The sequence below is a fragment of the Abrus precatorius genome, unplaced genomic scaffold, assembly GCF_003935025.1.
Source record: "Abrus precatorius isolate BTA unplaced genomic scaffold, Abrus_2018 Scaffold3, whole genome shotgun sequence".
Taxonomy (NCBI): Eukaryota; Viridiplantae; Streptophyta; class Magnoliopsida; order Fabales; family Fabaceae; genus Abrus; species Abrus precatorius.
In genome coordinates this window covers 6,304,744-6,329,978 of record NW_020874373.1, presented here as the reverse complement: position 1 = coordinate 6,329,978, position 25,235 = coordinate 6,304,744, and the positions used below count along the sequence as shown (strand labels likewise).

At 32.6% G+C, this 25,235-nt stretch overlaps 3 protein-coding genes across 8 annotated transcripts; all 3 read left to right on the top strand.

Moving 5' to 3' along the window:
- Positions 1-226: 226 nt before the first annotated feature.
- On the top strand, positions 227-9,891 carry LOC113861568 (acyltransferase-like protein At1g54570, chloroplastic). Of its 3 annotated transcripts, none has more exons than XM_027494482.1 (13): positions 231-1,006; positions 1,488-1,539; positions 1,893-1,948; positions 3,302-3,460; positions 3,570-3,674; positions 3,867-3,973; positions 4,963-5,084; positions 5,630-5,738; positions 7,091-7,224; positions 7,377-7,746; positions 8,306-8,419; positions 9,211-9,296; positions 9,416-9,891. In XM_027494482.1, the coding sequence occupies exons 1-13, from the start codon at positions 589-591 to the stop codon at positions 9,717-9,719; spliced, it is 2,136 nt and encodes a 711-aa protein (XP_027350283.1). In that variant the 5' UTR covers positions 231-588; the 3' UTR covers positions 9,720-9,891. The 3 variants fall into 3 exon arrangements, 2 of the variants coding, with proteins under 2 accessions (XP_027350283.1, XP_027350282.1); XM_027494481.1 differs by having other exon boundaries at positions 1,488-1,563; positions 9,416-9,890; XR_003504260.1 differs by having other exon boundaries at positions 227-1,006; positions 1,893-1,964; positions 7,091-7,746; positions 9,416-9,871.
- Positions 9,892-11,447: 1,556 nt separating this feature from the next.
- On the top strand, positions 11,448-15,926 carry LOC113862789 (double-stranded RNA-binding protein 2-like). 3 transcript variants are annotated; one of them, XM_027495993.1, is made up of 5 exons: positions 11,535-11,640; positions 11,753-11,788; positions 12,693-12,940; positions 14,245-14,464; positions 14,654-15,926. In XM_027495993.1, the coding sequence occupies exons 3-5, from the start codon at positions 12,695-12,697 to the stop codon at positions 15,826-15,828; spliced, it is 1,641 nt and encodes a 546-aa protein (XP_027351794.1). In that variant the 5' UTR covers positions 11,535-11,640; positions 11,753-11,788; positions 12,693-12,694; the 3' UTR covers positions 15,829-15,926. The 3 variants fall into 3 exon arrangements, with proteins under 3 accessions (XP_027351792.1, XP_027351794.1, XP_027351793.1); XM_027495991.1 differs by lacking the exon at positions 11,753-11,788 and having other exon boundaries at positions 11,448-11,640; XM_027495992.1 differs by lacking the exon at positions 11,535-11,640 and having other exon boundaries at positions 11,649-11,788.
- A 3,215-nt stretch (positions 15,927-19,141) lies between these two features.
- On the top strand, positions 19,142-24,815 carry LOC113861232 (probable serine/threonine-protein kinase At1g54610). 2 transcript variants are annotated; one of them, XM_027493918.1, is made up of 9 exons: positions 19,142-19,322; positions 19,395-19,458; positions 19,589-19,987; positions 20,484-20,768; positions 21,101-21,418; positions 21,844-22,071; positions 22,667-22,767; positions 23,170-23,287; positions 24,041-24,815. In XM_027493918.1, exons 3-9 carry the CDS (start codon positions 19,631-19,633, stop codon positions 24,362-24,364), a joined length of 1,731 nt encoding a protein of 576 aa, XP_027349719.1. In that variant the 5' UTR covers positions 19,142-19,322; positions 19,395-19,458; positions 19,589-19,630; the 3' UTR covers positions 24,365-24,815. The 2 variants fall into 2 exon arrangements, with proteins under 2 accessions (XP_027349719.1, XP_027349720.1); XM_027493919.1 differs by having other exon boundaries at positions 19,144-19,458; positions 24,041-24,686.
- The last annotated feature ends 420 nt before the right edge of the window (positions 24,816-25,235 follow it).

Sequence of the window (25,235 nt, the reverse complement as noted above, 5' to 3'; positions counted from 1 at the left end):
ATATACTATTTTTATTAAAAATTATAAAATATTATATAATTTAATGTATTAATAATATATTATTACCCAACATTTGACACATATTAAAAAAATATTTTAACATGTTCATTGTACATAAATATTTATTATGCTTCAGAAAACTTGTCAGTCATATATGGAAAATTACATTTTTATTACCATTGATTGATTGCACTTGCTCAACGACAATGACAATTGTTATCTTGGGTGTCTGGCACAGTGACAAATGATAACCTCCACATTTGTATGTTCCACCATTGTCGCTACACCGTACACACCCCTTTCCATTTGTGTGTTTCGCTACAATTTCGCTCTTATCGCTCACACTCTGTTTTTTTCTACAGTTACATTTTACGCTGAACGCCGAACATGTGACTCTGACTCTCCCAGTGTAGAGCTTGTTGGTTTCATTTTCCAAGGCTCAAACCATGCAAACAAGAATCGTGTGCTACTTCTCCTGATTTTTTTTAAAATAATAAAAGTAAACAATTTTCAGTATTATTAGTTGTTTTGTTTGTTCCGAAACCAAAAGATTGGTGTACGTGTGTCCACTTCGCTTCAACTTTCGTCATGGCCTCGGTAATGGGTTTTCGGGTCTCACCCGTTTCTGTTATAAGCTCACTGAGAATGACCAGTTTTCGAATTCGGGCTCAGAGCTTGGACAGTGGAAGCTCGACGGTGTTGTCTTCTGAATCTGATTCAGTGGAAGCAGTGAACGGAGCTTCTGTGGTTGTGGGGTCTCATCAAAATGGTGTTTTGATTAAGGAGGAAAGGAGAGTGGGTTTGTTGCATGGTGGAGTTGAAGAGAAGAAGTGTGAAGAAGGTTTGGCACCACTTTGGGATGATGGATATGGGGTTCGAACTGTGGAAGATTACTTTGTTGCAGCTAAGGATATGTGCAAGTTTGATGGAGGCCCACCTCGATGGTTTTGCCCAGTTGAATGTGGTTCTCCTTCAAAAGATTCTCCCACTCTTCTGTTTCTACCTGGTAAATGGCATTAGGAATTGTGAGACTGTGATAATGTGATGTGTGCATGAGGCTTCTGGGTATCAAGAGTTGATTTTTCATATTTTTTTTTTCTGCTTTTGAAGGAGTGTGTTGAATGGTTCTCTTTCGATGTTGTTGATCCTATTCAACCTTTCAGTTTGAGGATAGTGTAATGTTAAATGGTTAATTTAATTGTTTTGAATGCTAGACTAATGCACAATTTGATTTACGTGTCTATACAAATACTAAATTTGTCTTCCAAAGTGTCAACTTGCTAACAAGTTTACTTTATGAAGTCGTTTAGCTCGTGAATAGTTAGGTTCAATGGACTGATTTGTGTAGATGAAAAGTTTTAGGGACTAAAGCGACACAAGTTGCTACTTTCTGGCACCAAATTGTATATTAACTCTTAACTTTATTATATTGAATGTCAGAAATAAACATGTTCAGTGTTGAAGTTTCTTGAGTTTAACTACTGCAGGGATGGATGGCACGGGATTTGGCCTTTCTTTGCATCATCAAGCTCTTGGGAAGTATGTTTGTGTTTTCGATTTCTTGTTAACTAGTGAAAAAGTTCCCATAAAATGTCAATTGTTTAGCTTGTTCTATGTCTGCAGGATTAGAATAAGCATTTTAAAATTGTATGCCTGAGGTATTACTGAATTCTAAAATGGTCAGATTATTTTTGCCCTAAACAGTTCTATTTGAAGGTTAATGATGGCAGTATTTATGCTTCTTGGTGAGATAAATCTCCTCTAATGCTACGCATGTATGCGTACAGATTCACAGTTGATTAGTTTATTGTATTGTTCTGAAAATTTATTCTTTGTATGTTTGTCCAGTTTTGTATTGTTTTCTCTTTTCACCTTTACATTTTGCAATACAGGGCTTTTGAAGTTCGCTGCTTGCATATTCCGGTTCATGATCAAACACCATTTGAAGGTCTTTGCTTTTTAATGTATGCATTTGTCAACTTTTGGTAGTTCTTCTGTGTTGCTGTTGATGCATTTAAATGATAGTAACATATAATTGTTCCTAACAAGTTGCAACTTTGTTTCATGTGACAGTAAATAAATTATTGGGAATTGAAGCTTTTTCGAATTAAAATATCTAATTGGGAGTTACCAATGAGCACTTTCTCAATAACTGAATGCTTTTAATATTTGAGAATGCTTAATTGGAGCAGTTCATTTTATTGAATCATATTGAACTTCTCAATGTTAAATTGTCTACTACTCTTGAAACATACTTCTACATTGGTGATAAATTTGGAGTTCACATGTGATGCAGCTTACTTGTCTCCAAATTAACATTTATGAATTGTTTAGTCCTCAATTTGAAGCATAAAATTGAATGAAGCATGTTTATGCTTCTAATCTCAAACTAACAAAAGTAAATGAGTGTAATAGATTGTATGAGAAACAAGGAAAACTCTAGATTGGGCCACTCCTCCTTTGGCAACTCTGAAAATATTCAGTCCTAGTCCTAGGTTGGAGGGGTTTCTTCCTCGTCCTCGTCCTCCTCCCCCTTCTCCCTCTTACCCAACCCTTCCTAGTGGTTTTTCTGAGTTCTAAAACAGATTGAACTGTGGAATTCTTGATGACACTCACTCTTGGATTCCTTATTAGTATTACTATCTACTATCTGAATTTCTTCTAAACATAAACCAAAATTAATTAATCAATGGATAGCTAATTATTTGGATTCTTCCCTACATGCTAGTAATATTAAAAAATATAAGTAAAACTAATTGGTTATTGACATTCTATCCATTTTTTGTAATAGTGAATATAGAATGTCCCAAACAATCCACAAACTTCAAATTATCTTCATTTTAGATCTGATTTGTCTATGAATTCCAAAATGATTTCACCAACATTATTCTTGTGTCATGGCAGGAACCAACAACTTTCTGTTGAAAACTCTTTATGAATTTAGATTTCAAATTTCTTGTTAGGTTAGTGTACAATAATTGGAAGTTAGGCTTCATATCACTACTTCGCATATGATTGGTGAAATTCTTGTATGATGGTTGTTGTACATATTGCCAGAGCATTTGATGTGTGTTAAGATTAACTTATTCTGTATTTTACATAGCTTATAATAAAAATCTGCTTGAGAGAGATTTTTGGGTAAAAATGTTTCTTCTCTCAAAAAACTAAGCAAACCTAAACATGCACTCAATTATAAAATTTAATAACTGTTGATAATGCAAACCACAAATTATCTGGTGCTATCATTGATACTTAAACGGAGAGTTTCCCCTTTTCTTATTTATTATTTAATTTTACATAGGGCTGGTGAAACTTGTTGAAGAAGCTGTTAAACTTGAGCATGCTTTGGCTCCAAATAAGCCAATTTATCTGGTAGGTGATTCCTTTGGTGGATGCCTAGCACTTGCTGTTGCTGCTCGTAATCCAACAGTTGACCTAGTACTGATATTAGCCAATCCTGGTGAGTCTATCAATGCTGTATTCTGTTTTGTCATATTTGATAATGTATTTATTTGGTGATGTCTTGTCAATCCTCAGCTTGAATCTGACTACATATCTTTCAATCACAGCTACATCCTTTGGCAGATCTCAGTTACAACCTTTGTTTCCTATCTTGGAGGCTTTGCCTAATGAACTGCATGTCACTGTTCCCTTCCTTCTTAGTTTTGTTATGGGTAAATAATCTATTTTCTTAAGACTCCAATTATGACATTTACATGGAGATACAATTCGTTTGTATATGTGATGGATACCTTAATTCCAATTCTTACCTATTTAATATCATGTGGATTATGCCTAAGAATCAGTACATCTATTAAAGAAGGCATTCATATTATACATTATTATATCATTTATAATGACATCAGGTGATCCAATGAAGATGGCATCAGTCAACATCGGCAATAGGCTTCCTCTGATAAAGAAAATTGAACAATTATCATACAACCTTACTGCATTGCTACCATGTCTTCCTGTAAGAAGCTTTTGATATTGTGTCCTTTTGTCTATCTCTGTGTGTTTTAATTGTTATTTTTATGGCTACTACATTTCTAATTTTAATTAATTGTGACAAGACTTACAAGCTTGTGACATGGATTTAACTCCTAAATTTTGGCGACACGCCAAAACTTACAAATTCATAAAGATTTTTCTTTCACCTTGTTGATAACCCTTACAAGTTATATTTGTTTCAGTATCCCTCTTATCTATCTATCTATCTATCTATTTATCTATATATCTCTCTATATATATGCATAAGCAAGCTTTTATCTCCAATCTTCAACTGTAAAATTGAATCTCAATTTTGACTTTAATTTTGATTACTATTTTGTCCATTTATACTTTTCTCTCTCTTTTATTATAATATATATTATTTAATTATCAGACATATAAATACAAGTATTAATATAATATTACATTATAACTATAATATTAAATATAAAATGATAAAATAATTATTTATAATATAATAATTACAATTTTTACTGCAATATGAAAAAATATTTTATTATATATTTTTCATATATAGTTACCATATTATAACTATAATAAAGTTTATGACTGCTTTAAGAATTAAACATTAAATAATTTATAAGCATAGTGTTGATTTTATCATTATAAATCTTTTTACACTATCAAGCATTTATAATATATAACAAATATACCTTTTAAAATAATTATTATAAAAATTAATCATTTTCACTAATATGATAATTTGTAATTAGATAATAATATAAAAATATATTATTACATCAATAAATTTTAATTAAATTATAATTTATTAATTAAAGATATTTATCAATCCCCGCATAGCACAAGAATTAAATCTAGTTTTTTAGATTGTAGTATTTGTCTTTTTCCTCCTTCCCTTTCCTCTGTTCTGTTTTCTAGACAAATTCTTAAAGTTCATGTAATATGGGATTATATCAAGCTGTTAATCTGTATTTTACTTGTCATTGTCAGGATATGGCTAATATTATACCAAGGGACACTCTTCTTTGGAAGGTGAAACTTCTCAAATCTGCTGCTGCATATGCTAATTCGCGTCTTCATGCTGTCAAAGCTGAAGTACTTGTGCTTGCTAGGTTCTTACTCTCTCTAGTTTTGATGTCTCCTATAATAATGTTGTGTGTGTGTGTCATGTTCTGTTTCTGCTGGTAATTTTGTTTATCATCATATTCCAAATAGGTTCTTTTCCTAATTGCCTCTCAAATCTGAATTTGTACATACAATATAAAATATTATGACATCTCTTGATCCATGTAGTCAACCCCACTTAGTGAGAAACGACTTGATTGTTGTTGTTAAAATATATCAGAGGAATTCTGCCACAACAACCTACAGAATTATATGCTCGGAAGAACAATAATTTATGTATGTTTCACATGGTCAATAATATGAGAGGTTTTAAAAAAGAAAACTTAAATTTGCTGAATTTTGACTTAGGCTCTTGCATTGATCTCTTCCGCTGTGTAATTAACTAGTCAATAAAGTTTTGTGTAGGATTTTACTATTTTGCATTTATTCACTCCAATTTGAGACTAGTGTTCATGTGACATGTAAAAGTTACTTTCTAGTTAATATCTCAGTCAGGTGTTGAGAATTGTGATTGACAAAGTTTCCACTGTAGTGGCAAGGATAACATGCTTCCCAGTGTAAATGAAGCTAAAAGACTTGCAGGCTTATTGCAAAACTGCAAAGTTCGTAACTTCAAGGACAATGGGCACACCCTTCTTCTGGTATGTGAGATGAATAGATATATATATACTTGCAACTATCATCAGTAAAGTCATGGGATTTTTTCAAGTGAACATATTTTAACCATCTTTTTAATATTGAATGATTAAGATTAGTTCCTTTCTCCTTTCATAATACAATAATGCTCTCATTTGATAAGCCCCATATAAAGCTTGTGTCAAGTGACACTATCACATTACATCATGTTACCCAAGTTAGGCATAGTTGTGCAATCTCACTTGAGAGAAGCCTTATGTATTATGAGAATACTACACTTCTTCAAGAACTAAGTAATGCTTTGGGAGTATATTAAAAAATTGGTCATTTTAAAGGATCTTGACAAGAACTGAATGCAAAATTGGATTAATAGACCATTTAGTATTTAATCCTGGATTTACTCACAAAACAGAAAACTGATAACAGCAAGAAGAACAAAGAAAGTTACTGAGAAATGTCTCTCCACCCTCTAAATCTATGTAGACTATTCAGGAGATTTAAATTTTACATGTAGAGAATTTGGTCCTTCAAAGTTAAATGCATCATCACTACATTAGTCTTTCAAAAGTTTTGCTCACCAAATTTATCCGTTTAATATTTAAATCATCACCATATTTGTTTCTGAAGATTTTTGTCACCAAATTAATTTTTTTCAAAGATTTAATCTATCACTAAATTAGTATATCAAAGATAAAATGTCACTATATATATCCTTACGAAGGAATCTAGTAACAACACAGAATCTTTAAGGAATCTTTGAGAGACTAATTCAGTAATAAAATTTTTAGAGAACTAAAGTGTTGAGAAGAAGTTTTGATTAATTTGGTGATCAAAATTTTGGAAGACAAAGGAGAAGACTATGTAACTTTGGAGGACCAAATTGAGCAACTGAAGGGTTTTCACCTGAAATTTAATTGAAGGTATCCATGGAACAACAGGCAAACAAAAGGATGTTTTTTTATTTTAAGCTACTACTTTTTAACATAATTTCCATCATGGTACTTCGCATTATAGAATAAACTCAGTAGCCAATTTTTTATGGAGGCATTTGGAAGACTTATTTGGGTTTGTGGAAGTGACTTATAAACTTTCTTTCTACAAGTTTGAATAAATTATGAAAAAGCTTAATATGAGTTCTTTTTAACTTATTTGAATAAACTTTGCAGTGAAATTTATGAATAAGCTCTCATTTAGTAAGAACTTACTGAATAAGTACATCATTAAGTTGTTTATCAAAACCCACCTTATGGCAATATAAGTTTTAACAGTATTAATTACAAATTTACTGCCTGTATAGCCTTCAATGATAACTCAATTCTAGCTTAGTTGATTAATTGTATTTTGCATGTTAGTGCAGGAAGATGGCATTGGTCTGCTAACAATCATCAAGGGGACTTGCATGTACCGTCGTTCAAGTCGGCATGATTTTGTCAAGGATTTCATTCCTCCCAGTATGACAGAATTCAGATATGCAATGGATCAAGTAGTTGGGTAATTTGATCTGGCAATATTATGCTCATCTTGTGTTCTTTCTATTAGAAAATTACTAGTTAATGTCCTTATTGCCTTGATGGGTGAAAATAAAGGGGGGGGGGGGGGTTGTTGAAGAATTAAAGCTGATATGCTACTGATATGGATTGCAGTTTGTTTCGTTCTGTTACTGGATCGGTATTTTTCTCAACCTTGGATGATGGGACGATTGTAAAAGGTCTCTCTGGTGTTCCAGATGAAGGTCCTGTCTTATACGTTGGTTATCACATGTTGTTGGGGTTAGAGCTTATCTCACTTACAGATGAATTTTTAAGTCAAAAGGGTATTGCGCTTCGTGGAATAGCCCATCCTGAGCTGTTTACAGCAAAAATAGAAAATTTTTCTTCTGAGTTTTCTGTGTTTGATTGGGTGAAGATATTTGGTGGTGTACCTGTTTCAGCAAGCAATCTTTTTAAATTACTTTCAACAAAATCACATGTTCTCTTATACCCCGGAGGTGCGCGCGAGGCTCTCCATTTTAAGGTGCGTCAAGTTTTATTGTTTCATCTAGGTTTCTTATCCAACAAAAAATGAAACTATGTCTTTTTGTGCCATATTTATGATTCAGTTATTTTATGCTTTCATATCATTAAAACAGAAAATTGATGTTCTCATGTCGTAATTTATATTTTAGATACATTTATATAGTTAGCTTTGTGGAAAAAAATATTTTAATCTAAACTTTGTTGGGTAAGATTTTTATTAATCAGATATCCTAAATTTTAGGTCTCTGTTTATTGTAAAAGCTATGTTAAGGAACTCAAGAGGCAAAGTAGCAATTAAAATATTTCATTTTCCAGACAGAAATAACCATGCAATGCATAAACATATAATGGAGATCATTGGCTTCTACCAATACCTTTTTTAGTATTTCCGCCACTATTTTAAAATATAACTCCAAACTGTGCATGACCACTTGTCAAGTTTGCACTAATTTTTAGTTAATGTTGATTTATGAAGCTTGTCAAGTATTGAGATCAGGGCTAACTGTTTTGTGATGATGGTTCTCCATTTTGCCTTAACACTGACTGTGCTCCATCAGGGGGAGGAATACAAGTTGATTTGGCCTGATCATCCTGAATTTGTGAGAATGGCAGCACGATTTGGTGCTACAATTGTGCCATTTGGAGCTGTAGGCGAAGATGATATAGCTGAAGTAGGTTTCTTCTTTCTCTAATAGTCTCTCTATTTTTCTTTTTGGGTACAGGTCTTTACTTTTTTAACCATAGCAATTTAATAGACCGTCCATTCTGCTTCAGTCATGTGATATAGCATTTAATGGATAGATCATAGGTGCCAGCCACAAATGAGATGAAAATCCTCTCCTTAGTGGTTTTAATCTCTTGTGATCGTGAATATAGAATATAGTGCTTGATTTTACAGTTGACAACATTCAATATTTTTGTGGTATGGTAAATGGGAGGTTTAGACTTTTCATCCACATTGAAACACTACAACAATGTCTGTTCAATGGTTGCTATGGTTGGCAAAGTGTACTTTCAGGATGTTCTGTTTGATACACTTACGAAAGTTCCCTGTGTTTTTTAATGTTAAATATTTCTTAGTAAGGATAATTCATTTGTCATTCTTTCCAACTAGAAAACTCTCTTAACTATAGATTGTAGGATTGAAAAAAGTATCTGTTGGGAATGTTCATCTTAATTGTCTTTGTTGAAGACATATGTTAACTACAGATATGGCTAAAATAAAATTTATAAAGGCTAAGCAATCATCACCTTATAAGCTAACTTTTAGAGTTGAGTTAGACTCAACTGCAAATAATTTAAGTCTCAATTAGGATTTTGAGAAATAATTTGAATAGAAAAAATGAATGAGAAGAAAATATATACAATCATTCCATTTTATTTTTATTATTTTCTTTGCAATGCTTGAGCTTTGATTAATTGTACTTGCCTTTTGATTGGACTCTCCTGCTTGAATTTACAGTTAGCTCTTGACTACAACGACTTAATGAAGATTCCCTTAGTCAACGATTACATCAGAAATATGAGTCGTGACTCAATTAAGTTTAGGTAACAATTCTCCATCTCAATAGTGTTTATTTCTTAATGTTTGACATAGGCGTATATAGCTAATATATCAAAACCGTGAACTTTTCATTCACAAGCCACTAATGTTTGTTAATATCCAGGGATGAAATAAGTGGGGAGGTAGCAAACCAAAATATCACTTTTCCAGTGCTTCTACCCAAAATACCAGGTCGCTTTTACTATCTATTTGGGAAACCCATAAGAACAAAAGGCATGGAGAAGATGCTAAAAGACAGAGAAATTGCAAGCCAACTTTACTTGCAGATTAAGTCAGAAGTTGAACGAAATATAGATTACTTGATCAAGAAGAGGGAGGAGGATCCATACAGGAATTTCATTGATAGGAAAGTGTATCAGACATTTAATCCTCCTGAAACTGATTCAACCCCAGCATTTAAGCCCTGAAAATGCGTTGGTACATAATGTAATCATAATTATTTTTAAGCAGATACATGTAGATTGTCATCATTCTAATAAAAAAAATGGTGCATTTGTTCGTTACATTTGTAACATTATGAGTCTCACATTGAGTACAATAAGAAATTCAATGAATTACTTAATCCATGAAATTCTCTTTCCTAATGAGATAGTCCTTTTAAGTTGTGCCAGTAGTTAAATCATAATTGTTTTCATTGAGAATTGCATTGAATAAAAGAACAAGGAAAACATTAACATTTGATCACGGGACTCCTGCCTAGTGAACCACTAGTTCAGAGCTTAACAAAAACACAAGCTAGGCAAAATGGCTTCCAGAATCAACTTGGAAATATTATTTGGTTACTATTTTTAATGTTCCTTATCATCCAAATTATGGGCTATGAGCCCATTGATTCGGTGCTCTTTACAAAAATGAACCTCAAAGTAGAAAAAGTGGCCTTTATTTCTTGTCCATTGTCCATAACCAAGGTAACACCAGAAGCTTTGTTACCCAGGGCCATAAATGTGATGACTCGCCTCAATATCACAACACCGTACTCACCTTTCTTGTTGCTGGACCCTGGTTTTGATGGTACATGATTACATGGCTCCAGTGGGATGAATGAATGAACTGTTGCCAACTTCTAGTACCATGAGTCCAGAGCTTATATATAGAGCAGCGTCTTGTGATCACACACACTGTGTTTCCAAATCTCAAAACATTGTAAGTGGCTACCTAAAATATGTTCCCCAACAGGAAGTTCCATAAGTAATGTACTAATGCATTTTATTTTTTTTTCATTTATTCCCACACCCATATTTCTAATGCTTGTGGCACGAATTCTGTGGCTTATTATATGTAAGAGCGGTGTCAAAATTTTAATTGGTCTTTATATACTACTATCAAATTAACAGTGTCCTAAAGAAACATGTGGTCTACAAAAAATAAAAAATAAATATGATTTTTGTAATGTATTGATAAATTTTGCTTGTAATGCGTTAAGTTTTATTTAAAATGGACATAGTTAATAAATGTTTGAAGATTATTCATTAAAATAATAATAAATAAATAAATCATCAAAAAATTTCGCCTATGTTGAAAGTTTGGGTAACTAAGCATTATTAATACTTTTAAATATTCTTTATTTTTTAAAACATTTATTAGTATTTGTCATTCAAAATAATGGGTCGTGTAAAAATTGAATGTACCTCTACCTTTTAAGTTCATAAATCACATACCACTTTACATGAGGTTAGGAAAAAAAAACCGTTAATTATGCTTCAATGGCTTCCCACCCTTGCTGTAATTTCACAGAGATTAAAAAAGAAAAATGTTTTAAATTTTACACAATGTCACCAAAAGTTATAAAATATATTTTTTATTTTTAAAAAATGTTATATTAGGAACAAACTTATTTGATATTTTGATCTGCGGAAACGATTTTGAAAAAGAATAAACACGTGTTTGGTTAAGTTTTTTATTTTATTGAAAGAAATTTTAAAAAATTAAAAGAATTATTTATATAAATTTAAGATATAATTCTATATTTGATAGTAAATTTTATTATTTTTAGCCATTAAATAAAAAATGAAAAATATTTTTATATTCTTAAGGTATTATTCAATATTTTTTTTATAAAACATTAAAGCAATAAATTTAAAAAACAAAAATAGTAAATGAGGATATAACATGACATCCATGAAAAAAGAAAGAGTGTTGTTTGAAGTTGCAACAAACGGTGGCGTATAGCATTGATGAGTGTTGATTTTACGGTGGAAGCGCAACACAACACACAATAACACAATTATGGTGGATGAATTGCAATGGCATAACCATAAATAGAGTTTGGTTTTGCTTCCCTAAGCAGAAAAGGGGAATGCACACAACATCGCTGTTCCTCTTTATTAGGTATTTAATCCCACTTTTCATTACCCTCTTTTTCCTTCACTTTCTCGGGAAAATTTTCTCAAATGAATCACTAAACTTCAATTTCACCCCAACTCTGCTCCCCCACACTCAGATCCTTTCCCACTAGTTCCTTCAAAGCTCTGATTTGGTGCTTCCTGCTTTCTTACTTGTCTATCACCATTCTTTTACTTTTATCAGTGCAATTTCTGAACTTTTTTCGTATATATTTGTCATAAATGGGTTTGATCGTTGTAAATATTGGTCCACTGGGTAATTTGGTTGATTCTGAGTGAATACAAGATAAGGCTTTGCTGTTCACTTCTGTTTCATTCTTCAACTGATTTAGTTAATTGTTACTGTCTACTTCCTTTTTGGGGTTTCTAGAGTTTCTTCGCTGGACTGTGATTTTACATTTGGCATTTTTTTGGGAGCATTTTTTCCCCTTTCTTACGAGGTTAAATTAAATTATGATTAATTATTTCAGGAAAAAGAAAAGTTTACTGCAGGGTACGGAAAATTTCTGAAATTTCTTAATTGTCAGTATTGCCAAATTTGTATAGAAATGAATTCAAATTGAGTATGATCAGAGTTTAATTTGTTATTTGGTGAAGTTTATGGTTGCCGTCAGCTTGTCAGTGCAGTTATAATTTATAAACAATGCTCGATTTTGGTAGTTTGTAGAATTATTCTTTAAATTGCCAATCTGTGAGTGCGCTGACTCACACACACAAATCAAGTATTGGGGATGGTGTTATGTGGATGAAGAATATGATTGGTCTTTGGTGTAATGGCAGTGAGTTTCAGAGAATTTGAAATGTTTCAGATGTGATAAATTTCATAATTCTTACCCCATTCTCACACAGTGTAGTTATAATGTTTATTTATTATTACTGCACTGGGATAGAATCTGTGGGGTGTATTATTCATTAACAGAACTGTTTGCTAGAATAACACAAGTTTCTTGCTCCTTCTTCCTGTCCTCTCCCTTACATTATAAAAAATTAAATACCTTTTTACTAATGCCTGTGCAGTGTGCATTCATTTGTTTGCAGACATGTATAAGAACCGGTTGCAAGAATTGGCTCAAAGAAGCTGTTTTAATTTGCCAGCCTATTCATGTATTCGTGAAGGGCCAGATCACGCTCCTCGTTTCAAGGCAACTGTCAATTTTAATGGAGAATCCTTTGAAAGCCCTGCATTCTGCTCTACTCTTAGACAGGCAGAACATGCAGCGGCTGAGGTAGCTCTTAACACACTTGCAAAAAGAGGTCCCTCCAGAGCTTTGGCTGCAAGAGTTCTGGTGAGCAATTGGGAAACTTTTATCCTCCCACCCCCAATTTCCTAGATTTCACTGATGTTTCTTTCTTTCTTCCTTTCTTCAAAATTGTGGTCACTTGGTTGACTTGTCAAGTGCATAATGGCTTATCCATTGTCATTTGATGTTTAATGGTTGTCATTTTGAATACTGGAACAAATGATCATTGGGTCCTACTGTGTATCAAATGATATGAATTATGAAGTCATGGGTTCAGAATTTTGACTTTATATTTCAATTTGAAGGAAATACAGGTTAAAGTGGATGGTTCATGGTAGCTTGTGTGAGCAATTCATCCTACAAAAATATTCAATAATGTAATATTGATTTTTGTTTAAGCAAATTATAGAGGGCACAGGTTAAGAAAACAAAATAAAAAATTTATATTGGGAAAGGAAGCATTCATTTTATTGGATAATGCAATAGTCATTTAACAAATGCTCCTTTAGGTAATTGCAGGCATTTATGTATTTAATGTTTCTTTACCAATGCTCTTAGGGAACTGCTTAGCTGTAGACCCTTTTGTTTATATTGGCATCACTGCATCAGATATGTGGAATTAAAGTTATAAACTTCTTCATGGTTTTATATCTAATGCCTATATGTTTGGTTTTAAGAATCTATAACTGGTCATCATAACCTAACTTGTCTATAGTCTAGATCAGTCATTTATCAGTCATGCATCACTACTGGGAAGCTGGATTTCCATGTTTAGCTTTTTCCATGTAACACTGATCCCGGGTTAATGGTCAACGTTCCTTTCTTGCACCTCTCTTTTTGATGGGGCAAAAATGCTAACCAACCAAAATCAAGGCCAAATATACATTTCCATTTAGGTCTTTGCTGCGTTTCTCTATCCTTTTTGATGAAAAATGCAATACAAATATATTCTAATTATGTTGTTCCCTTTTTTATCGTCTTTTTTAGACTATAAGATTCTACTCTTTCTTCCAAAGGATGTGTAGAGGATGTCTGATTCATTAGATTTTAATTTTTTTTACAACCAAATGGGATAAAATGGATAGAAGAATTTAAGATTTAAGAACTACACCGCATAGGAATCTAAATTAAAAATACTGGAATTTTTGCTCATTGCAGTTAATTCTAGTGCTTTCCGTTTCTTTTCTCTCTTTTCCCCCCCATCTCCTTTTGGTGGGGGAAGAATGTGATGAATTATGTTCATCACTGTTATTAAAATTCTTCTATTACAGTTTTTTTTTTTTTTAATTATTTAAAATAATATTTTTCTTTGAATATGCTTTTTTTTTTTTTTATTTGGATGTTGACAGGATGAAACAGGAGTATACAAGAATTTGCTACAGGAAACTGCTCATAGAGCTGGACTGAATCTTCCTGTTTATACGACCATTCGGTCTGGACCAGGCCATGGTCCTAACTTCTCATGTACCGTTGAGATTGCAGGAATGCATTTTACTGGAGACCCAGCTAGGACCAAGAAACAGGCTCAGAAAAATGCTGCAATGGCTGCTTGGTCTGCATTGAGAAAATGTGAGCACGTTGCTTATGTAATTGTATACTTATATGTACATTTTCTTGGTGTCTCCACAAGAAACATTCTCTGTGAACCCACCTCAAACTGTCTTCTTTATAACTTACCTTTTTATTTTTGACATGCTTCCCCCTTTCCTTCCAGGACTTAACTTTATAATTTATATGTTGTTTGAAATTTCTTTCCAGTGTCAGAGCATCGTTTATCTTCTTCAACTTCATCCTCATTTTCTCCGGAGTCTAAAGGCAATGAAGAACAGGAACAAGTCATCATTGCTCGGGTCCTTGCAAGTTTGCATCCATCTGGGTCAAAGAACTTTTCCAAAAGTGATCATCAACATAGGTGGCAAAAGTCCACTGCAACATCTTTGGTGTCAACCCAACCAACTACAGGCATGTATACTATGCAATGCCAGCATTGTGGAATCTCTAGTTTCTCGCCTGAGGTGGCTCTATATCAAATTTGGCAGCAAGAACAAATTATGCAGCAACAAAATCGTCTATTGGCACTAACCATTCAACCAATTATTCCACCCCCTCCACAGATTTATCCATTAATGCAATCTGTGCTCCAGCCAGACCACTGTCTTTATTTTCCGGCTAGAGAGTTAGCATCCGTTCCTGTAGGACCAAAATTCTCTATTGCTACATCAAGCCCTTCATTTTATTTTTCAAACCAAATTGTTCCCGAGTTAAACAGGGGCAGGTCAACAGTAACCATCAGAGAGCTCCAGGAAGAAAAAGCAGAAGATCCCCCACCCCCAATTTGCAACTATAGCAATGAAGCTAGAGTGCTAACACCAGCTCCAGAAGATGAGAGACAAAAGCGTGGTGGTTCTGGATGCAGAAGTAGAAATGCTGAGTTAGGAGGAGAACAAAGTGAGAAATCTGAATGGGACTCTCATTGGAGCATGGGATCTGTACCCAGACCAGATAATGTTGAGTTGCAAAACCCATCTAGTATTGACTCCTCTGGTCTCAGTGCACATTCACAAGCAAGTTCCAACAGAAGTTTTAGACCACCAGAAACTTCATCTTCCAAGGTGAGAACATTGGGTCCTACTTCATCTGCCGGTTCAAGACTGCGACACCAGGAAGTACCTCTGGCTGTTGCTTCAAGATTGAGAACTGGAGTCCCACGAAGTCCATGCATGCCTACCCCTGAAAGGTATGGCATGATAAGAGCACCTAATCCTCTATATATGGCCCCAGCTGTGCGAATCAGATCAGTAGTTCCAGTGTGCTCAGCTCCTCCAAGGAGATCCATGGCAGAGGCATCCAAAAGCATGGAAACAGAAGATTTAAAACCCCAAGACGAAGACGTGTCAAGAACAAGCTCTGATCTTGGCCATCTTAGAATATAACATACTATATAGATTAAGGAATCTAGTTTTTTCCAAATAATATGGTGCCTTTGGAGGTATTTACTAGAAAGAATCGGTATCTCCTTAATAATTTCATGACAAGCAATAAATTTGAAATGCAGAAAAATATATATATATATATATATATATATATATATATATATATATATATGGCTTCGGAATTTATTGAATGTGTTAAACTATGCCGGAGGTTGATCCAGTCTAGGCTGGGTTAACCCCCGTTCCCAGAATAAGCAAATGAACTTACAAAACATGTATAAAAGAGAACTTTAAAAAAAGAATATTATATAAATAAATATTCGTACAAAAAAAATATTTTGCAGCAAACTGTAATACAAGTTTTTTTTTTTTTTTCTTTTATGATACAGTAGTATTACATGGTATAATCGAGTTCGTAGGGATAATAGTTTAATAACGTGTTTAAAAATCCTATTGTAATTTGGCACAACTCAAGAAGGTTCAAAATACGATCTATGCCCCATTTATGTTTCTGCATTCAGTATTTCATGTATGTTCATTGTAAGATATGACAGTCATGAGTTACGGTTTATGTTGGTATATTATACGGTCTGTTCTGGCTTGTATACTTCGTCTATACAAGTATACTATTTCTTTGTCATCATCAACTTCATGCATACCAATCTTATATGGTAGCTATGTAAGGATCAACTTTTGTCATACTATAAAATCAACTTTTGTCAATGTTCTGATTTGTTGTGCGTAACAACTAAAATGCAATAAATATAGTAAAAAATAATTTAATTTTACAAAAACTAATTATTGATTCAATATAAATAAACACAAGGTTGTTAACATGAGATTCATGCTAAATGTAAGTACACCCACCAACTTATATAACTTTAATTTAATTTTTGTCTCAATTGAAGATCAGTTATTAGTCAGATAAAATTAAGAATTTTATTGAGGAGTTTTCTTAATGTATTGAATAAAGTATGTTTATAATTTTTTATTTTTAATTAGTATCTTAAAAGCATTTATTGATATTTTAAAATTTAATAATTAATTGATGCGAAACTGTGAGGTGGTCTCCCTTTTGTTACCCTATCATCCTCGAAACCATATAAACAATAGTGAGCATCGGGATTCTACACTTAGGTCACTTTAATGCTCTTTATTTGTAACATTATTACATTCCCATTCCAAGAGCAAAAGGTCTACAATTCTAGTTTTCAAGTTCCAACAATGGTTAAACTCAGGGCAGCTTTACTAATGTGGTTATTATTCTTTTAAGTTACGATTCCATTACATTTTAAAATTTGTTAGTAACTTACATTTTAGGTCAAAGTTAAGTATTATGTTTTTTAATATAATTTTTAATGTATTTTAACATAATTTTTAATAAATTATATTTTTTATTTTTGAAATTTTCTAATTAACAAAACTCTAAATTTTATTAATTTTTAGCGTGTTAATAAATTAACTTTTGAATAGAAAAAACACAGAAAACAATGTAACTACTATTTTGAATAGAAAGTTTTCTAATGGATTTTCAAAGTCAAAAAATTTAAATAAGTGTATGAATATATATAGAGAGAGATTTAAAGAAAGAGAAAATATTGTTAAAATAAATAAAAATATGTTTTTTTTTTGTATTTCTGTAAAAATTATGTCAATTCATTTTGTATTTTTCTTTGATGAAATAATAATAAATTTGTTATTTATTACTTTAAAAGTAACGATTAAAGAACAATAAATAAATATTTTTTATTCCAAACAATGACAGATAAAGGTTTAAATAAGTTAGACAAATCATAAACTGTTTAAACTCAATATATTGAATGCTCAATCAAATACATTTATTTTAATAAACAAACAAACCTAAATTTTACTTTAATTTCAATTACATAAATGAATAGAGTTCAAGCTGTCAAGGTTTAACATTTAATGTTTGGATACAAATTAAAATTTTAAATTAAAAATATAAACAATAACTAAATATAGTTTTAATATACTGTGTTTTTATATCACTAATTAATTATAATATACAATAATTATAATTTAAAACAAATATTACAAAAGTCAATAATTCTTATTAATACAATGATTTATAATTAAATAATAATAATAAAATATTTATATTATCAATGTATCTCAATTAATTTTTTAATAAATTATATTTTTATTTTAAAAATTATCTTTATATCTTTACATCTTTATATCTAACTTTTTAATTACTTTAAAGGTAACGATTAAAAAACAACAAATAAATGTTTTTTTCTTTTATTTCAAACAATGACAGATAAAGGTTTAAATAAGTTAGACAAAACATAAACTATTTAAACCCCGTCTATTAAAATACATTTATTTTAATAAACAAACAAACCTAAATTTAACTTTAATTTCAACTACACAGATGAAAATATTACAAAATTAATAAAATTTATTAATATAGCAATTTACAATTAAATAAAATTCTTAAAAAACCAAATCATCACTATATTTCAATTAAATTGTCAATAAATTATAATTTTATATTACAAATTTATATTTTTACTTTTATCTAAATAAATACATTTTATATGTAAAACAATTTTTTCAGTAAAGAAGCAAAATGAACAGTAAAAAAATATAATAAAAGCATTTCAGTAATGAAAATATTTATTATTTTCCATAATCAATAAGAAAACTTTTAAGCGATAATTATTAAACTTGAGGAAGTGTTAATTAAGTTTCAGCTTTAAATATTTGACTCAACTTAATTTACATAAAATTTGACTAATAATAAACGTATATTAATAAAACAAGATATTATTATTTAATAAAAAAAAGAGTTGAAATTTCTTACTCCTTACTTGCAACACAATCGTGAAATAATAATTATGACATGGGTTGGCTTATATGGTAACCCCCGACATAGGCCACATCTCGCTCATTTGGACACACAGTTTTGTTGAACAAGACACCAAAAACCACTGTTCTTCTCCTAACGCAATAAATAAAGTTAGTAAAATTGTATAAATTACGGATTAATTGGCCGTGCCTTTGGAGTTACGAAACCCCCAACCAGTAAATAAACACACGCTCTAATTTATTATTTTATCAATCACTTTATATTTTTTGTTATTTTGAATTTCAATTTCAAAAAATATAATTGCATTAAATATATATTAGTTTTGAATAAATGAATATAAATTAATTTGTGTATATTTTATATTGTAAAGTGTGAAAATTAATTCTCTAATTATAAAATAAACGAGCTTTGATACATGTACTGGTGGTGTGAAATTACTGCAACTACCTCTTCAAAATTAAAAAGGAAAAAAAATGAGTGTGCAAGTGACCTGTGTTGTGTTTGGGATTTGACTTGTGAGAATGAGAATGGGAAGAAGATCTCATCCTTTTCTTCTTGTCTGAGAGCAAAAGTCCAAACAGTGCATACAGCACCAAACAAACACACGCACACCCTCTTCACTATTCAGATTTGAAACAACCAATTTTACTCTTACATTACAGTAACTCTCTAATCTTTTCTTTTTCTTTCTAATTTTTCACAAATCTTTCGTTTTCACTTTTCTTCTGATCAGATCACTCGTACTTAGTGGATGCTGAAAGTTACTCTGTTGGCTGTTGGAAACTCGTAAACCACAGGTTTGCTTTTGATTTCAATTTAAGTTCAATTTCAAAGTCAATTGCGGGGGATAGTAAAGCATAGGCGATTTCATTTCATTGTTATGCTTTTTTATTTGATTGGATTGAATAATGATTGTATGGAAATTAGGAATTGGAAAGCATGTCGAGAGATGGAGCTTAGATTGGAGAAATGGGGTGTGTGATTAGCAGGGAAGTGTCCAAGGGAATAATCTCTGAGGTGAAGGAAGAGAGGAGTTTGAGTGGTGAGTCTAAGAGGGAGGTGTCAGGGAGCAAAAGGGAGGGTGTAGAGGTTCAGAATGGGGGGAACCAGAAGGAGAAGGAGAAGGGTGGTGGTGGGGAAGGGGTGCAGCGGCCTCGGGCCGAAAGAAGGAGATCGAAGGCGAATCCAAGGCTGAGCAATCCGGCAAAGCATTTGCGTGGGGAGCAGGTTGCAGCTGGGTGGCCTCCCTGGCTCACTGCAGTGTGTGGGGAAGCACTCAATGGCTGGATTCCGCGAAAGGCTGACACGTTTGAGAAAATTGATAAGGTGGGTAGGTGGGTTTTTGTTTTCCTCAGAGATCTTTTGTCAATTTTGGGTGTATGCATTGTATTTAATTTATTACCATGGATTTTCCTTACTTGGGCTTCAGGAAACATGTTTAGAAATCAATAATCACTAAGCTTTTGGTGAAAGTTGTAGCATTTAATATTATGAATGTATTGGATCTTGTGTTATTTTGTGATTTTTAATAAAAACTTAATATATATAGGTTCTTGTTGTGCTTTTGGACACACATTAAAGAAACTGTATTACCATAGGTATTGCTATTTTCCAGTGCTAATCCACATTTCATCTTGGCAATTGCTGCCAATTTTCATTATTAAGATGAAATGTTGGTTTTGTTTTGTTGGTAGTATAATTAATGGGAATTGAATTTGTGAATCATTTGAGTCAGATGAACTCGTATAGTGTAGAACCTAATATTTGCTTCTGGCTATGTTTATTCTCTTATCTTAATTTCCTTGTTTTCCTTTCATTTTAGATTGGGCAAGGAACTTATAGTAACGTGTACAAAGCTAAAGACACGTTGACGGGTAAGATTGTTGCACTAAAAAAGGTTCGGTTTGACAATTTGGAACCTGAGAGTGTAAAATTCATGGCAAGAGAGATTCTTATTTTGCGAAGGTTGGATCATCCCAATGTTGTAAAGTTGCAAGGTTTAGTTACATCAAGGATGTCTTGTAGTTTGTATTTGGTGTTCGATTACATGGAGCATGATTTGGCTGGACTTGCTGCAAGCCCGGGAATCAGGTTCACAGAGCCTCAGGTTAGACCAAGTTTGCTTTAAAAATGTAAGAATTACTTATTATTAGAGATAAGATCAATGCACACACGCAGAAGAGAAGGAAAATGGGAGTGAAATCAATAGTTTTATTTTGCACACACACAAAAACACATAAACTGGACACATTTATACACAACAGAAAGTCCCACATTGACACTTCTTACTAGCAACCACAACAAACTGAACTACCGGTCTCAACAGCCAATAACTCACACTTTGAATTACACTACAACATTTATATCATTTGGTAGTTGATATATTTCTTTTCAAGTAATAGGGTTTGATGTCTCCAAATACTGTGCCTTATATTGCAGGTAAAATGTTACATGCATCAGCTGCTATCAGGACTGGAGCACTGTCATAACCGTCACGTACTTCACCGTGATATTAAAGGTTCAAATCTTCTTGTTGACAATGAGGGAATACTTAAGATTGCCGACTTTGGACTGGCATCTATTTTTGATCCAAACCACAGGCATCCCATGACTAGTCGTGTAGTGACCCTTTGGTATCGGCCTCCCGAGTTGCTTCTTGGTGCCACGGATTATAGTGTGGGTGTAGATCTCTGGAGTGCTGGATGTATTTTAGGGGAGTTATTGGCTGGGAAGCCAATTATGCCTGGTCGTACTGAGGTAACAACTCACATATCTCATCTTGTTGGCTTATAGGATTTTTCATTTCCCTGATTTTTTGTGTTGCAAGTATCTAAGGTAATTCTATGAATATCTGTTTTATACTATGCATTTGTGAGGATAGAGAGGTGCTAGTGATTATAAGGATATTATTAGTAATAATTTTGGTTCACTTATCTCAATATGCAATGTGGACAAATAACTACCCAATTACACTGTCTGCAATGTATAAATACTCTGTCTGTATAAAATTGCCTTTTTTAAATGGTACATTAGATCTTCCATTTGGTTCTAATATCTCTTGCATGGTTTGTGGGAATTTCAATTTTGTAAAGCACAGTTTAGTTCTAAGATATATCAATTGCATTTATTTGTTGACTATTTGAAATCGCAATTATATTTTCTCTAACTCTCTACTTACATAGGTGGAGCAACTGCACAAGATATACAAACTATGCGGTTCACCTTCTGATGAGTATTGGAAGAAGTCAAAGTTGCCTAATGCTACCTTGTTTAAACCTCGAGAGCCATACAAGAGACGCATAAGAGAGACATTTAAAGATTTTCCACCTTCTGCTCTACCACTCATTGATACTCTTCTTGCAATTGATCCTGTAGAACGAAAAACTGCCTCAGATGCTTTAAGAAGTGAGGTGGGCTTTTAAAAATTTCTAACCTTCTTTTCATTAAAATGATGGTGTGGTCCTTTCTGATTTTATACTGCCTTGTCACGGAGATTATCTCACAGTCATACCACTTATACTGATCTTTTATTTGATGCATTGTGCATTTAAATTTACCTAATGTCTAAATCATGCTCTTCATGCTCTGTTTTGTGATGTGTATGAATAAGCTGCATATCGAGCTTGAATGTAATAATCAGCTACGATAAAGGAAAATTTCATAAAATCTTGAATATATTCTTGGAGGTGACGTTCCTCACTTAAGCTGAATTTACCTAAACCATGTGAGGGAGCTTGGAATAGATCCAACAATTTGGTTTGTCATGCTTACTGTGGCATTGAAGTTAAATAAAATTCCTACTTGGAATGGATGCTTTGTTTTATATGGTCATAATAAAGTATGTAGACATTCCAAACTTAATGTAACATAGGTGTATCCATGTAAGATTTCATAAATGAACTATCTTGAATCTGATTTAGGCTTTATTTTATTTTAATTTTGATAATCATTTTTTAGCAAAATCCATATACATTTACCTTGCTTGTCTGCTCCTACATTTTGCAGTTTTTTACCACTGAGCCTTATGCATGTGATCCTTCTAGTCTTCCAAAATATCCCCCAAGCAAGGAAATGGATGCTAAACGACGAGATGATGAAATGAGGAGGTATCTCTACTCTTGACTTTCCTTTCTCAATACCGCAAGCATTAGCGTGCATGTGTGTGTGTATAATTGAGAGAGGGAATGTGGAAGGAAGATAAGAGCTGCGAAGACTAAATGTAGGGTGTTGACCCTGATATTACCTAAACAATTCTAGCTTTTATTTTTTAGATTATTCGATGGAATTTATGACCTTATATTATTTAATAAGTTTACTTTTCCAACAAACACATTCACATGCGCAAAGTCCCATGCAAAAACTCTACAATTTATACACACTGATATTTATAAACATTATCAGAGTAAACGATTCTCTTTTGTCGTTGTGGTTAATGTCTGCTAGTTGTAATTTAGCCATCCTGTTATATTTGACTTTCTCTAAGATACTCTGTCTATGTGAATGTCCAGACTAAGAGCTGCAGGCAAAGCTCAGGCTGATGGTCCAAAGAAGCACCGCACGCGTGATCGGGCAGTAAAAGCTTTTCCTGCTCCTGAAGCCAACGCTGAGCTTCAATCAAATATTGATGTATGTCCAAATTACTTATATCAATAATCACAAGTATTCAAGTGATGCTTTGGTTTATAAAAAATAGACTTGCTTTAATATTATTGTATCTTTCAAGAATTCTTAATAAAATGAAATGATTGAGAGTAAGTAGAAAGGACAGTTAAGAATTGGCAACAGAACTTTTCTTTTTTTGTGTCTCTAGCTGACACAGGTATCTGCAAGTAATACCATTTTCAACTAGTTGATTATTAAGATTTAGTGCTAAATTTTATTAAGAAGTTACAGTACACTCTACCTTTCCGTTGCTTGAGGCATTTGAATTTGTCTATAGAAATTTGAAGTATGGTTAAGCTTTTAGTTATACTTCTTAATAAACTAAAATGTTTTCCTTCAGCATAATTTTTGAAGTAGTTTGACTTTATCCTTTTTCTGTCCAGGAGTGCTTACTGCTTAAATATCTGCTTGTTTAGGGGCAAAATTTTTTGATTAGGTTCATTGTTATTAATAGTGGCTTCAGCTTGGTGACAAATGGGTTGATTTAGGTTATACATATTATTATACCTTCTAATTAATATTAATCTTTATGTTTTTCTGCTTCTTTTGTTTTTTGTGCTCTGTTTAATGATTTTCTTGTACCCTCCTTTCCTTGCATTGTTGCTCTCGTTCTAATTAACCGACTTATTTTATAACAGAAAATCTGCATGATTATGCATCCTGACTTAAATGTAAAGTTGATTAAATTTGCTGCTATGATTTATTGTGAAACAACAGAGAAGACGTCTAATCACTCATGCAAATGCTAAGAGCAAGAGTGAAAAGTTCCCTCCACCGCATCAAGATGGACAACTTGGTTTTCCTTTGGGATCTTCACATCATATTGATCCTGATACTGTTCCTACAGATGTCTCTTTCACGTCAACCTCGTATACCTATTCAAAGGAACCATTCCAAGCTTGGTCTGGTCCCATTGGTAACACTGCTGACATTGGAGTGTCAAAGCGGAAGAAACACACTACAGGCGATGCATTGGATTTATCAAGACCACTAAAAGGTGGCCTCAAGGAGAAGGCTAAAGGAAAGAAAATCATAGCTTAGATATTTAGTACATTCTTATAGAGTCAATTAAGCATCTTCCCTCTACTACCTCACTTTTGAATGCAGACCAATGCTGCGCAATGCGCTTTTAAACGTGTCCTGCTGCTTGCTAGCTTCCTGAGTTAAGTATAATAACTTCTGGGTTCTCAGCAAGGCATAAAAATCATTTTTCCCCCTCTTTACACCTTCAATTTCTTTCTCATAATTTCTTATTTCTTGGTTTTTATTAAAATGAAGAGTTCTTTTCTGTTCGATCTGTTGGTATGATGAGATAATTACTATAATGTACATCGTGATTTTTTTAAAGAAGTCCCGTGTTAATATCTGAGTTCTGTTTAACTTGTTGAGAATAGTATAAATTCTTGAGCTATTTTCGTGTTCTCATCTCTATTGGGGATGAAATCACTTGCGTATCTTGTAATCCTTTTAGAAAAAACAGCTCGTCAAATTTAAATACATCCTGTAACTGTGAATCCAAATAATAATGTACTATGACTGACACCAGTGTACTGATTGTGTGTCGTATTATTTACTGTGTAAGTAACATCACGTCATTCTTCCGTCCCTTTAGAATCCGAGCATTTAAAACAATTATATATATTTTGAGACTTAAACTAAATATTAGTTTAAAAATAAACGAATAATCTTTTAAAAATATTGAAACTAATTTATATTTTCTTTGTAATATGAGTTGTAATGAATTCTTAATATTTTTATGGGAAAGATATTGTTGGTTGATTATAAAGCAAGGGAGAAGATAAGTCTTTTGAGGTGAGGTTCATAAAAACAAATTCCCTCCTAGTGAAGAAAATGTTTAGGTGAGGTGAGGTCTATACAAATGTTTGTCCTCAACTCTTTTTTCCCAGTGATC